At 34.5% G+C, this 15,179-nt stretch overlaps 1 protein-coding gene across 5 annotated transcripts in view; it reads right to left on the reverse strand.

Annotated features, from left to right (window-relative positions):
• Positions 1–459: 459 nt before the first annotated feature.
• LOC149573055 (Vacuolar protein sorting-associated protein 26) overlaps positions 460–15,179 on the reverse strand; it is a 160,438-nt gene continuing 145,718 nt past the window's right edge. For 3 of the 5 annotated variants that reach the window (XM_089814230.1, XM_089814229.1, XM_089814227.1), the window contains 2 exons: positions 794–893; positions 460–682 (listed from right to left, as the gene is read on the reverse strand). In XM_089814230.1, coding sequence (XP_089670356.1) covers positions 623–682; positions 794–893 — 160 coding nt within the window. In that variant the 3' untranslated portion in view covers positions 460–622. Of the gene's footprint in view, positions 683–793; positions 902–5,799; positions 6,419–15,179 lie in introns of those variants that run through there. The other 2 variants (XR_016360025.1, XM_089814228.1) reach the window with 2 other exon arrangements.

Consider the following 15,179-nt stretch of genomic DNA (forward strand, 5'->3'; position numbering starts at 1 on the left):
CGATTTTTTAATTTTGTAATAGATGTATACCTAAATTATTAAAGTATGACAACTATTCAATATTTTAGTCCTTTATTAAGTCAATACAGTCAAATGAAAACACTTCTAACAATTATCAACTTATTCAATTTTATTTAATGTATGATGACAATTATTGTACATTTCTTCATTTAAACTTGTGGCTATCAACTATTCAATATTTCTTTTTTGGAATACATATTATTGTAAATATAAAATATGTATATTAAAAATAGTTTATAAAAATATATAATTTAAATTTATGCAATTTAAATGTTTTCGTTGAAATCAAATTAATTGGAAAAGATCTTCTATTTGCTATTATAATTTTTAAATTATTACTTTATTAATCTTGAAATATCTTTCAACCTTTAAAAAAATCAAATCTATCTTGATAAATATATACTATAGAAATATGTATTCAATATATCAAACACATAGTGCAATTGCAAACATCCTCTCTCCATTCCAATGTCAAAATAAATAAATAAAATTAAATGTTTAAGATTTGGCTTTAAATATGTACAAATTACAAAATCACATCCACAAGTCTATCAACATTCCATCTTTGAAACAGATTATTGTTAACTGTTACTACACATCTTCATCCATCTTGACTTTTTTTAACACGAACAAGTCTAAGAGGTAGAGTTTGAGATGCCACCTATAACAAGTAATATTAAAATATTAAAATATTAAAAAAATATATGAAAAACAAAGATAAATATCTTAAACATTTAAAGTTCAAGGTAACCACCAAAGAGTTGAATTTTACCCATTGTTTTGATGTCGTCAACTTAGGCTCTCCATAAAGCTTTGACAACTCACTTTCAAAACTTATGATGATTTGAAGTTGGAATTCAATAGAGAAGAATCTGCATACCTTTTCAAGTATTATTAAAAGGGAATCTCTTTTAATGAATTCATTTAAAGTAATATTACATGATGCACCTATATTATCAAAAAATTATATCAAAAGAAGTCAAACAAATGAGGAAAAATGGCATGAACATGATGTCAATAAAAACACGTTCTCAAATATTGTTTCTGTCTAATAAGAAGTTACCACTAAACCCCTTTATTGTGAGGTCCTTACATTTTCTACTTATTCAACTGTAAAATGTATAAATAAGAATGTCCCTTATGTGCAAAGACAACAGATGTTAACACAACCTATACAACATTTCAAATATACAAGATAGAAAGGCTTGCACACACATATACAGGACACAAAGTTGAGAACACACACACACACACACGGTATTGATGGTGGACATGGCAATGGGGGGTTACACCACAAATGAAGGTGCTTGCCTCCATCCTCCTTGAACAAGTTAATAGTTCCTCTACTACAGAGAGGAATCCACCTACATATGAACCATAATTGACACATGTATGCATATAAACCATTTCAAATATTGCTAAATCTTCACTTTAAAATCAATAGTATTATCAATTTGTAATATTAATCAAATCAATATATAATTGATTCATATACAATTAATATTATTGTAGTCAATTAATAATTTATCAATTACACACTATTAACCGACGTGTATAGAACAATTAATATTATTGATCAACATTAATTAATCAATACAATTAACCAATATACTATTAGTATATATTGGTATCAATAATATTTGCTAATAGATAATTATACAATATGGTACACATTGAATTAACTTTAATGATTCGATGATCATAAGGCAAAAATTGAATGATAAACAAATACTCCTAATAAAATGGTAATAATCAACTAATTTACTAAACCATTGGCCAAATGGTGCATGAGCACCCTTCCAAGGGCTCTCACCATTACATTTTTGTTGTGTTGAACTTCTCATAAGAAGTATGTAAGTACAATAAGAGCCTTAGCTCATGCTTGTGTGACTAGCCATAGGTTAGGTCCTAAAGGTTCCTTTTAGTTCTTGATGTAAATGGCACAATAACCCAGGGCATGATGTCATCTTGAGGCCATTGATTTGCCATGTTCTTAGAAGTTTGGAATAGGACTTTTTGTTGCAATATGAGCACATGTGTGCCTTAGAAGAACCTACATTTTTGTTATTTGATTGTAAGGACAAACTTGCTTGAGCAATAAAAAGTTGCTCAAAAGTTGTCATCATGAGATCTTTACATCATTGTGAGCTTAGAGGTCTTAGATGGTGTAGTTGGTGAAGTTTTAAAGCCCAAGAATGCCTTGGGAAGACCTAGCAATGGTCTTGGTGATGTAGAAGCAAAAATTGCTCGGGCAACAAAAAGTTTCTCCAAAGTGCAAAAGCCTAACTTCGTTAAATGGCTGAAACAAAGCCCTAACTTAACCATACACCAAGAAGGGGGCTATTTAAAGCCTAATGAACCCTAAATCAAGGGTTGGTTGTTACTATTGTACTACTGCAGTACAGAGACTATACCTGATTTTACAGTGACAGTCACTGGTTTTTGTCATGTTTTGAAGCATGTGAAGGAGTGCTTGTTGCTTTATTGCATGCAATATTGTGTATAGTTCTTATTCTTCCTTGTGTGTGCATTAGATTAGGTATTTAAAAAATTTTGCAAGTGTTTTAATAATTTCTTTCAAAGAGACTGTGCTCTGCCAGTTTTGGAGCATTTTGTAAATATGGGGTTGTAGGTCTTGTTTCCACTGTGTGAATACCATGGAATTTTGGATTCTAGGACTACATACCCTATTGTACATATACCTGCAAGCATGGGCCTAGAAAAGAAGTGCAGACATTTGTTTGACAAAGCCCTAGGCGAGCTAGGCAGTGCTCGGCTAGGAGCAATCAACAAATTAAAAACTCTCAAGAGCAAAGGAGGTAGTTTCATGGCTTGCCCTTTTGAGGGATTGAAGAAGGATGTTAGGAGGTGTTATGTTGTGAAGGAGAAGTCTTGAGAAGCTTTGGAAGGTGTTGAAAAAGTGGGGACAACAGGGAGTCTACAAAACCCTTAAAAACTCTTGTTTTTGGCATAAATGTTGTATGGTCATTTAAAGGCTTGAGACCCCAAAAATCTGAGAATGAGTCATTGCTAACAATTGTTCTTATTACCAGTTGTGATGAAACCTTGAAGGAAAGTTGGTAAAAGTCCTACAAATCTGCAAGAAGGCCTAATTGGGGCTCCTCTAGTAGCCATGTTTATGAAGAAAGTCTTCAATCAAGTATCAACCCAACTTTGCCATCATTTTGGTTAAGTGGAATAGGTAGTAAAACCTCTTTAAAAGTCTTCACAAACCCTGTTAGAAGTTGGAATGGTGTAGAATCATAAATGACCCTTATTAGCCTTTAGGGAGTTGGTTGCTAGAGAACAAACTTGGAATGCTGAGAAGTTGGAAGTCTTGACTTGGTGGGTAGGTTTGGGCAGGTCAGTGGATCCTTGAGTAAGGAATCCTACAAACCATTAGAGGTGTCAGAAGAACACTTAGATCCTAACGAAGGATCAAGAGTATAAAATAGTTACTCTATCCCAAGCCTCCCCATCACCAAACCAAATCATGAGTACAGGCATGACCCTTAAAAGAGTAGTACTACTCTTCTATGATGCAAAAGGATATAAAAGGGAGCACATTCTCTCCATTGGGTGATCTTATCAAGTAGAATACAATAACCAGTATTCACAATAAAGATCTAAAGGAAATAAAAATACAAGAGATTTATTTCTAAGTATTACTAAGGAAGAAAGGGGATCATTGAGTAAGAGCAAACCATGGTAGATACAATAACATTCTATACTTAGAACAACATAGAAACATATTGAAAGTATCATCATAAATACAAGGCAATTTACAACGTATAGATTCAAGAGGGAGAAAAGGATATCAGGGATTAAAAGGATATAGCTACCAAACCATACATTAGACCTCATTCACAAAGCTTAGTTTCCTCTTACTTTGACCAGACAATACTCAAGGCAACAATTCATGTAAGAAATGTATGTTTTATTAGTTAAAGTGGTATGTTTATTAATCAAAGAGTGTGTTTTATTAATTTAAAGAGATATGTTTGATTAAAACTATATTACTTCAACTTTTATTTTCTTCACATTATTATAAGACATACACACATATAAACTTATACGTGAATTATTTATTTATTTGAAATAGTGATATCTAGTAATTATTTAAATTCAATATTTTGTTCATTAATATCCATGAAGTTTAGCTTAGTGGGTTGAATCAATGAGTTCCCATTGTGGAGACCCTAGTTCAAATCCCAAGAGAGAAATCTCATTGAAATGGCAAGTTGTGACTCTTGGTCTTCAATTGGTTGTATTTGTCTCATTGTAAAAGGTGGATTATAAGTTAGGACTCTTCGTCTTCCAACTATTGTTTATAGTGTGATTGCTCGTGAGGAGCTCGAATAAGCTTGTAAGTCTCATGTTGTTACTCAAATGAGCACAAGATTTGTAAACGATCTTCAAAATAAAAAAATATTTCGTTCATTAATTGAATTTAAAGAAGTAATTATCAAATTCCCATAGTGCAAGTGTTGGACAAACTAATCCTTATATGAATGACTATATGCCAATGTACTGTTTTGGGTCAGCTCCATATGAATGGATAAGATGAGTAAATGAAACCTCATAGTGTCAGTGGGGGGGGGGGGGGGGGGGGGGGGTGGTAGTACAATGCCTGCATGAATGATGACTAGTGTCAATGCAAGAGTAATAGTACAACCCCGTATGAATGGCTAGATTTGTATCAGAATTTTCGATGAGACAACATATGTATATGTGATAAGATCTTGGGTAGGAAATGTCCCTTCTAAGAGAAACCTTAGGGGGCGCACTCCAAAGAAGACAGTGGAATAACAAAGGTTTAGGAAACTAGATTTGGCGCCATCCTTAAGCTTTGGAATTAGAATCATGATAACATTTATAATTAAAATATAATAGTTAAGCTTAATTTAACATTTGTTTTGCAAGCTTTACTCATCCCAATTTAACCTTAGTAAAGAGGAGATTACACACTTACCATTGGACAAGTTGAGAAGCTAGTGGTTGTGCATAGTGCTCTTCAACTTCATAATTGTCAAACTCCAAAGCATAGGTATACACCAACTTTATAGTGGGATGTTGATTTTTAAAATGTTGCCAAGATTGATGAGGAGATGCCACCGAGATTGGTTGGGGTTCCATTGGATGAGGATTTACTTGTAGTGGAGCAAAACAATAGAAATGACTCAAATGACTTTGATTTTGGTGCAATGTTAGAAGAAGTGAAACAAAAGCAATTGTGTGCTTTGTTTTTCTATATTTTGATTTTCATATTGAGCATGAAACTATAAGGAAAGCACTTTAGCCTTTGGGCATTTGGTATGTTAAACTTATCTTTTTGTTATCACATGCATATTGACAATGAATTTCAAATTATGAATGCATCTTGAGTATTAAATTGGTTGACTATTTAGTATTTACTATTGAAACAATGAAATGTTGTATGTTAAGGTTCTATGATGTTTAAATAGCATGCTTTATCCGTATTTTCATACGAATGCAATGTACATCTACAAATTTACCTATATTTTATTAGTAGTCCTCAAACTTGACAAAAGAAATGTTGTTTCGAAAACCCATTTCCTTGTCCTTATCCTAAAAACTTGAGGTAACACTACTTGGAACATTTATTGACAAGCTAGAAGAAAGAATGCAATGTCCCCTTTTTATGTTACTTGGGCACTATGTGAACTAATGAATTTAAATGCAGATATATGACTTGGGCTATTGAATTATGAACGCTAGTTAATGAAATATACATATGACCGGTATTTCCAAATGCTATATCTGAAATGCACTATTGAATTACAACATAAGTAGGATGCATAGTACAAATGCAATTATATTGGAAGTGAAAAATGAATTACGATGCAACAGTAGTATGCAATGTACAATTGTAATGATAATGGATTTTGTTATGGTGAAGGAAATATATATACAACTGTAATTCCAATGCTACAATGGATTACGATGAATCCTTCACTACAATGACAACAAAATAAATTTGGCAGTTCAAAATAATTTATATGTTTCAATGACTTTGCAATATGGAATGTGCACATTACCCTCTGAGTCGTCTCTGATATACCCTAGAATATATACTGCAACTTCAGGATATTCAATAGGCAGAAAATGTTCTTTGATGTTTTATTGGACTTTATGCAATATTTGTTCTGGGGCCGTCCCTGATATAGCGATAGTGTTATATGCTCTGTGCCATCTCTGATATATATCACTAATAATGCTTGTGCTGTATGAAAGTTGCGCTAGCAACCATCTGCTCTACACAAGCAGAACCATGAGGGAATTTTGTTTATAACAATCAAATCTCAATCATGCCTTTGATAGCCGACCAACTTCGACATATATATGTGCCGAAGAGGCACATTGAATACTTGTCAACCTTCATTATCATTATCACCATTCGCTAATGATTAACAAATACGATTTGTATATAAACCGCCAACAATACAATATTATAAATAATTGTATGTCTTGCATATAAACATAACAGCCTAACCATTGTTGATAATAACTTATTGCTCAAAATAAGCATTCATGGTTATTATGAGTAATCTTATAGAATATTCACACTAATCATGGGTCATTATTGTGATCATCCATAGATTGACAATGACACTGCCATTCAATCCCATGATGCAGAGATATATATGAAAAATTGCTGCAGAGATGCATGGGCACGTACTTCAGAACATTGTAGCATGTTTGTATAAATATCAGCAATATGAAAGTGTGGTCTATTGACATGGATGTGCTCATGAATGCGTGTATATATGTTGCATACATATATGTATGTAGATGTTTATGAACGCACATGTATGCATGTATATGTTTGTCTGCAACTATATGTATGTATGTCACAACACTTTATGGATGAAATGCAGTTACGGAGAAATGAATGGAATGCTTATGATGACTAACTAATATGCAAATGCAGGAATATACAAGATAAGGTATGTTTTATTTTCGTTGTCCTTGTATGACTGCTTCGTGAAATAACCACAGTTTTGTCTTCTTATGAATCTCCCTCCTAAATTTCTAAGTATTATTGAAAGAACCAATAACCCAAGTGACAAGACCATTTACATACAATGCGCTTTATATCTTGTTTAGAAGCATCATGACTCCATTATCCCCAACAAGCTACATTTAATGACTAAGGCAATACGGACTCTATTTTATGATAAATGGAAGCCATATAATGTTATATTCTCATTAATATATTATATGTTTTATAACTACATGTTTTTTTTATTAATACTAGGACTAGGTAGGTAGTTTACTTCTAATTATGTATGGTTTGATTGACAATATGTTCTAACCAGTGACCACTGGTCTCACAGGTAGCAACAAGATAAGGAGTACAGTTAAAGCATAATGTATGAGCATCCTTTGGGTTAGGTGGTTATTCGGCATAAACCAGAAACAAGAGCTGCATATAATAATTTTCTTCTCTAGCATCTCAAAATTCTGAAGGTTTTTCTTGTTTCCTTTTATATCACTCCTCCTCAATTAGAAGTTATAGTTTGTTTGGCATTAGCATTTAGAAGAATGTGCTGATGGGCTTTCTTGTTCACTTCTACAGTCATAGTTGAAGGAAAAATAAGTCCGATAAACTACTAAAATAGAAGCAATGCATACAGAATTGGAAATAATAACAGAATGAAAAAGAGAGCAAACACACAATATTGACACGTTTTCCCAATCTGAAAAACCATAAATATGCTTCAAATTTATTTATTTTCCAATCACTAGACATCACAGATTTAACCAATTCTATATAATGCAAAAGTATACAACATATATACAACCAAATTTTGGAGACTTGGACTCGGGACCCAGCAAAAACCCCATCAAGAAAACACCTTGTTTAAATAAATAAAAGAAAGAAAGAAATTAATGAAGTGAGAGAACATAAAAGTCTAATTTAACTATTGTCATAATTCAAAATTACTCGTCATATTATCTTCACACTCAATATTTGATATTTCATAGTTCATACTCATAGTTTCACACTTTCAGATGTATAAAAGCATCATAAGTTTATAAACATTTACATATAATGATATGTCAAAATGAGAAAAACAACCAAATACAATCTATTCCCTCCTAATGTTACTCAATTTTTACCGCAAATGCTCCTCTTTTTGTCTCCTTCCGTTCCTATTTCCATGACAAAAGTAAAAAAGAGACTGAAGTTTTAATGATTTTAAACTCCCTCCACAGCTCAGGGTGACCTAAGAGTCATGGCCCAAAGCTCTTCTGAGTACTCAGCAGAACTCGGTGGGACCCATAGTACACTGTGTTTGTGCAAGTACTCGCAGAGTTTCAAACTATGCTTCCAACAAATAGCATCTTCAAACAAACATAAAAAGAAGATTGGATGCACTGAAACAAGCTGCAGCCTTTGATAAGCTATTTTCCTTGTGCCTATGCCATAACATAGTCAAACTATGCTTGCAACAATTGCATCTTCAAACAAACATAAAAGGAAGATTGGACACACTGAAATGAGCTGCAGTCTTTGATATGCCGTTTTCCTTATGCCTATGCTATAACATAGTCAAACAAGGGTGGGAGGTTCGCATGGTGTTAAAACCGAAAATTGTGTTCAGTTATGACTAGAGAGATATCACTAACCTATTCAAACTCAGTATCCAAAAGGACTCTCCTTGAAATATCCCAAACAGATATTGACCCAATTTTTCCCTCAATAATATGTTCAGAACTCAAACATAAGCAGATGTATTACGAAACAACAATAGAAGGCCAGTAGATTCTCCAATAGATATTAACCCATTCTTTTTCAAAATAATATTCAAGATTCAAGCATATGGAAATGTGTTGCAAACCAACAGTCTAAAACCATTTAATTCTCATAAAATTCCTTAAAAAATGTTATCGCATTATACAACAGCAATACAATAACCAACATTCAAAATCCAATCCTAAACACAGTTTTACAGTCAAATTGGAACACTAAGAAAGGAACCTATAAGCACATGCGAGACACATGAAGTGACGTCTCCACAGACAATGGATTTGCGTCCACTGTCTGCTAGCATGAGGGGCTATGTCCTCACACTGGCTAAAAGTTGAAACTTTTTGAATAACTCTCACAAGAGAGAAACTAAGATCTGAATCATAAACCAAGCATACCAAATGAAAGAGTCTCTTCTCCTTTTATCCTCACAGTTGTGACTCTTCGATTCCCCTCTTGGCTTTCGTCTTATCTCTCCTTGTCTTTTTTAGCCCACTTTATAATATTAAATTGACCTTTTATATTGAGTCCACGCTCTCCAAGTCAATTTTAACATTATATATAATGTCTTTAACTTTTCTAATGTCCCAAAAATGGGACATTACAAATCTCCCTTCCTTGAAATTGCTTGTACTCAAGCAATCAGTACCAGGATCCCATACGAATTTGCAAGTAGCTCTGTAGCCCAATCTGAAAATAAATCCAACCACACTATGAAGCAAGGTGTCACTCTGCAACCCCTCCATCTACTGGATCCTTGGATCCCATATAGATCTATGAAATATCGCTACACTTGTAGACTGTACAACTCTGGTTATCCTTGCATCCAGTCTCAAATTGAGTAGAATTGTAACGAAATCCTCAATAAGCCATACATACATACTATCAACACCTAGATTCCAAACCCTATTGCCATGACCATTTGATATGATGAGGTAAAAATGTATCAAGGGGCTATGTCTAACCTAGTAGATGGTGACGACCCAACTTAAATAGATGATGTAAGAAGTAAGCTGCACAAAAGTAGAAACTAACATCATAGGCATATCAAAAACCATACTGTCGTCATAAGTCTAAAGAACCCCCAAGTACATAGGTGCTATGAGTAAGTATGAAGCTGAAAAGCTATTCGCTATGATTGAAATATAGCTCTCACCAATACTCCACCAGGATCTATTCAATGATTGATGTAGAAAATCCATTCAATTCCTATATGGGGTGAAATCGGAAACCATATTTGGACTGATCCAATGACAAGCGACAGTAATCAATTCACTACTCCCATCCTGTGACCGGGATTCACTGCTAGAAACTTTACCAAGATTCCATATTTTGGAATCAGAATCATCTTCTTCATGGAAATCAAAAGAAGTTCCCTCGTTTATCTCAAAAAGGAGATTATCGGAAGTCCAATCAGCATCCACCTCAAACATGGGGTTGTCTATAAGTTGAATGTGATCTGAAACTTTGGTACTTGGTCTTTTTGGACAACTGTCCAAGTCATAAGTCTGTTGAATGCTATCAAGTTCCTCAATTACTTCTTGGAAAACCTCCTGTCTCTCTTTACCCTCGTGTTCTCGAAAATGGTTCATGGTCCTGATCTGATTTTCTGCTTCCTAAAGAGAAAACTAAGTATCATCCAATGCCTCACAAGCATACTTAAGCTCCATGTTGAGCTCCTTAATCTCATTTCTTTCTCTATTCAACTGATCAACATATATTTCAGCAACCTTAAGAATATAATCCCTGTCAGAAAGGAAACATAAATAATCTAATTTCATAGTTTCAAAAACTATTTTGACCACCTGCAAATCAACAACAGGCCAATCTCCTTCCACTTCCCTTTGAGCCTTCCTGTAGAGATCTTCAACCATATTGTGAGTGCTGTCATAACATACCAAAGATGCCACAACCATGTCTTCACTAACCTTCAGCTGGTTCTTTAAGGTGTGTATTTCATTATTGTCACGTTGAAGCGATTCATCATCTTGCAATATCATCTCAGACTGTTCCTCTAAATTCATATAATGGGCATCAAAAATATATGGTTCATCATACAAAGATTCCAACCTGCTATTACCTCGTGTGAAACCGACCTCATCAACTTGCTTGTCAAAGCTAAACCTCTAAATCTCCAACATAGATAATTGCACCCTATATAATATCTTCTAGGGATCTCAAGAAGGCTGTAAATCAATAGTAGTTGACTGCTCTTCTTTTTCAAGACCCTCTATTAGATGACTTGGGTTTGCTAGAAATTCTTCATGCACATTTTTGCACTGGTCTTTTGCAAGGAGATCCTGAACCAATTCTAAATACTTCCTTTTTGCCATATCAATCTTATTTTGCTGCTTTGGATGAAAATCCATGTAATCACTAAACGATAAGTCATTATGAACTCAGTTAGGAAGTTTTTTATGCTCTCTATAAATGTCAAATATTTCTGCTCTTATATCGGATTCAAAATTCTGGGCTAACTGCTCTTGTAGCTTCATTGTACCTTTCCCAATTTTGTCCAGGCCTTGTATTTTTCCCATAACTAGACTACCTACCTTGGTACTCGTCCTTTATGAATTATTAGAATATGGAATAAATTGCAGCACTAACACTGGTCAAAACTTAACTGAATCTTTCTCACCAGATGGAGCTTGACATATTTGTCTCGTTGTTTTGATATCCAAGTTCAGTTATTGAGTGGTATCGAGTGTTGTAGATTGCTTGTAGCAGTAGGGGTAAAATATACACAATCAAAATTACCATTGTGCTCTTACAGACTTACAACTATCAAAGACAATAGTAAACCTGGTAAGCAGATTCATGCAAAGAATACCAGATGTGTACTCAAAAAGATGTAACTGAGCTGAACCACCAGATACATAAACAACATTAACCCTCTTAAAGCAGTGACCAGCAACTTCAAGCTCATCAATTAGTGATTTGTGAACCATATTTGCTTCTCTTGTTGAACTTATTCCTCTAAAGTTTGCTTGCCCACCAATTTCCAAATTTCCAAATTTTTCTGCTTTTGAATTAAAAATGACATCAACTCCACTGCCCCTAGTATCAAGAAGTAAAATTAATTGTTTGTCGTTGATCTTAACAAATATATTTCGCACATTCTTCAGGAAGAAGATTCTCTCCCATTTCAGAGGCTTCTGGCATTTGTCTTCTTACTAAGAAAGATCCAACAAAAAAATGATATCTTCACAGTAGAATTATAAAATACATCAAAGCCACAAACTCCAACAATTGGTTCAACGTCGACTATAAAATTGTGAATGTTGACCTCTAGAAAAAATGGTGATTTTATTGTCAAAGGACCAAGTTGGAAATCCTCTACACGGAAAAATTGACTTTTAATCAGGCCATCAAAACTTGTAATATAAAATTCTCCAAATGACTCCAAGTAAAGCTTCTTGCCCTGTAAACCAAGTAAACCACTAGCACATGTATCCAAGAGAATGTACCTTCACAGCAGGACACAACTGTTGTCAAAAGATGCCTAGCGATAGTATTTATTATAGCATGGAACTATCGAGGCCTTGGGAAGTTCATACAAATAGTCAGACTCCACATTATCTTTTGCACTATTGCCACCCCTACTATTCAATATTGAATATTTTTTAGTATAAGAAACTATCCCACCTTCAGCTGGGTAATGTACACATGAATGTGGTAATTTGTGATTTAAACCAAGCTACAAGCATTATTACTTCGAAACGTTTGTTAGGATGAGTTTGTTACTTGCCACTTGATCTTACCAAACCCATTAACCTTCAAAATATTATCTGCAAACAGTAGTTTCTTGACTCCTGTAAAAGTTCTTTTTACTTAACACCAATAACTATATTCCTTACCACAATGTTATTTGTCTTTTTTTTCTAATTATAATGATTTTGTAACTAAAGGATTGACAGCTGGGGGACAGTATCTTTAAATGTTATTTCATTACCGTTGGACTGAGACTAACCAAATTTAATCATCAATAATAACTATCAGACCCGCACATACTCTTCGAACACTAGAGTCCTGGTAATTATTCTAACTCCTCCAACGCGGACGTCTTTCTTTGATTTGCTTTCCTATTACCAAGTGCAGATCATCAGACTGTTGATGCTTCCGAAGTTCGATGAAAGATCCAAAGGCTCCCCCATAAATAGCTTATTGTCATTACCAAGTAAAGTTCGAGTATGTGTAAAGAGTTTTGCGCGAGAACCTAGTGAAATTGATTCTGGAAAGTGTTGTTACGTTTAGGATAATCTCTACTCATTGCATGGAAAAACTATCTCCTATGTGTGATTGTAGATAGTCTGGTGTCTCAATGGCTACCTTGTTCTGCTCTTTACCGAACTTGGCACCCGAAATCTTAGCTCTGAAAGTTACACCTATATTCCCATCTACTATAAGAAGCAACAACACCACTAGTATTGGAGATAGGGAATGAGCCGTCAAAGTTGTGTCATGTGGAAACTCCCGCTGGAACTAGTTCCCTTGTCTGTCGTAAGATATGTAAACTAGTGAAGACTGTCAGTATTGGTATTGAACTAGATTCCTTCATAGCCACCTGATTGATGTTGTCACATCAACGCTATGTTGGAACCTGCCCTAGCGAAGAGTGTGATATGGTTGATGACTTCCACCATAGCCCCTCATGGAAACCAAACTAAGCACCACCGGATTAGTGAAATTTACGGTCTGCAGTAATCCCGATATAAACTACTCTCCAATTATACCTGTGTTTGGTTATCCCGACTAACGTGATTACTGAATGGCTATAAGGTGATAGACTGAGGGTGGCAAATGCCTTGGTCATCTCACCTTCCAAAAACCCTATTTCAAATTCCTTCAATCCTCCCTACTATCTCTAACGATGTGTAGCTTTAAGACTACTGTTGTTGCACATATCACACCTTCTCGCAATTACTTAACCCTTAGACTTATGATGTCATTTGCTAATTAGAACTTCTTCCCTTCTTGTTTTTGACAGGCCCGAGCAACTACTCTATGTGCAATTCTGACAATCTGAGACACCTAGTAAAACCAATTCTAATGATGAGACGCTTAGTGTTTTCACCTAGCCAAACGACACAAATCACCCATTGTGTTGAATTCAAACCCAATGGGTTTTTGGAAATGCCTTCCCCCATCATAGTATTTTGTTCTCGGAAGCCAATCCAAAATTCACCCAAATTTGCCTTTGCGCACTATAGTAGATTGCATGAAAATTTAAAATTGACTAGTCTTGTGAAATTTTAACCTTATGAATAATTTGAATATATGGCTAACAAATGAATCACTTCTAGACAAGCTTTGCCAATACTCTATTTTGCGCCAACTATCAGGCATTATAATAACAAACCATTAGAGGATCGACAATTCAAAATGTTATCCTCTGTTCTCATAAATAAATTCCACATATAGGTTCGACAAGAAATATTTGTATCTAAAATTTTGCTTTATTCCTCAAACCCAATAAGGAATTCTGATCGATTTTCAATAGCCACACAGGTTGGCAGAAAACAAGACTCTGATACCACTTCACAGGTTGGCAGGAAAACTCAACTTTGATACAACTTCACAGGCTGGCAGGAAAACCAACAAAAATATCCCAAACAGATATTGACCCAATTTTTCCCTGAATAATATATTCAGAACTTAAACATAAGTAGATGTATTATGAAACAACAATAAAAGGCCAGTAGATTCTCCAATAGATATTAACCCATTCTTTCTCAAAATAATATTCAAGATTCAAACATATGGAAATGCATTACAAACCAACAGTCTAAAACTAGTAAACTCTCATAAAATTCCTTAAAACACGTTATTGCATTATATAACAACAATACAATAACCAGCATTCAAAATCCAATCCTAAACACAGTTTACAGTCAGATTGGAACACTAACAAAGCAACCTGTAAGCACATGCGAGACACCTGAAGTGACATCTCCACAGACGATGGGCTTGTGTCCACTATCTGCTGGCACGAGGGGCCATGTCCTCACATTGGCTCAAAGCTAAAGCTTTTTGAATAACTCTTGCAAGAGAGAAACTGAGAACATACCAAATGAAAGAGTCTCTCCTCCTTTTATCCTCACAGTTGTGACTCTTTGACTCCCCTCCTAGCTTTCGTCTTATCTCTCCTTGTCCTTTTTAGCCCACTTTATGATATTAAATTGACCTTTTATATTTTGAGTCCACGCTCTCCAAGTCAATTTTAATATTATATATAATGTCTTTAACTTTTCTAATGTCCCAAAAAGGGGACATTACACTCCTCTACAGAAAAACATAAACCTTTCCTTGTTTAATGCATTTGGATCCATGGGAGAAGGTAACAAGTAAATTCATCATCCAAAAGATACTATAATCACAATTC

This window comes from Cupressus sempervirens, chromosome 2 (assembly GCF_028749045.1).
Source record: "Cupressus sempervirens isolate cs-2001-9-10 chromosome 2, ASM2874904v1, whole genome shotgun sequence".
NCBI classification, from domain to species: Eukaryota; Viridiplantae; Streptophyta; class Pinopsida; order Cupressales; family Cupressaceae; genus Cupressus; species Cupressus sempervirens.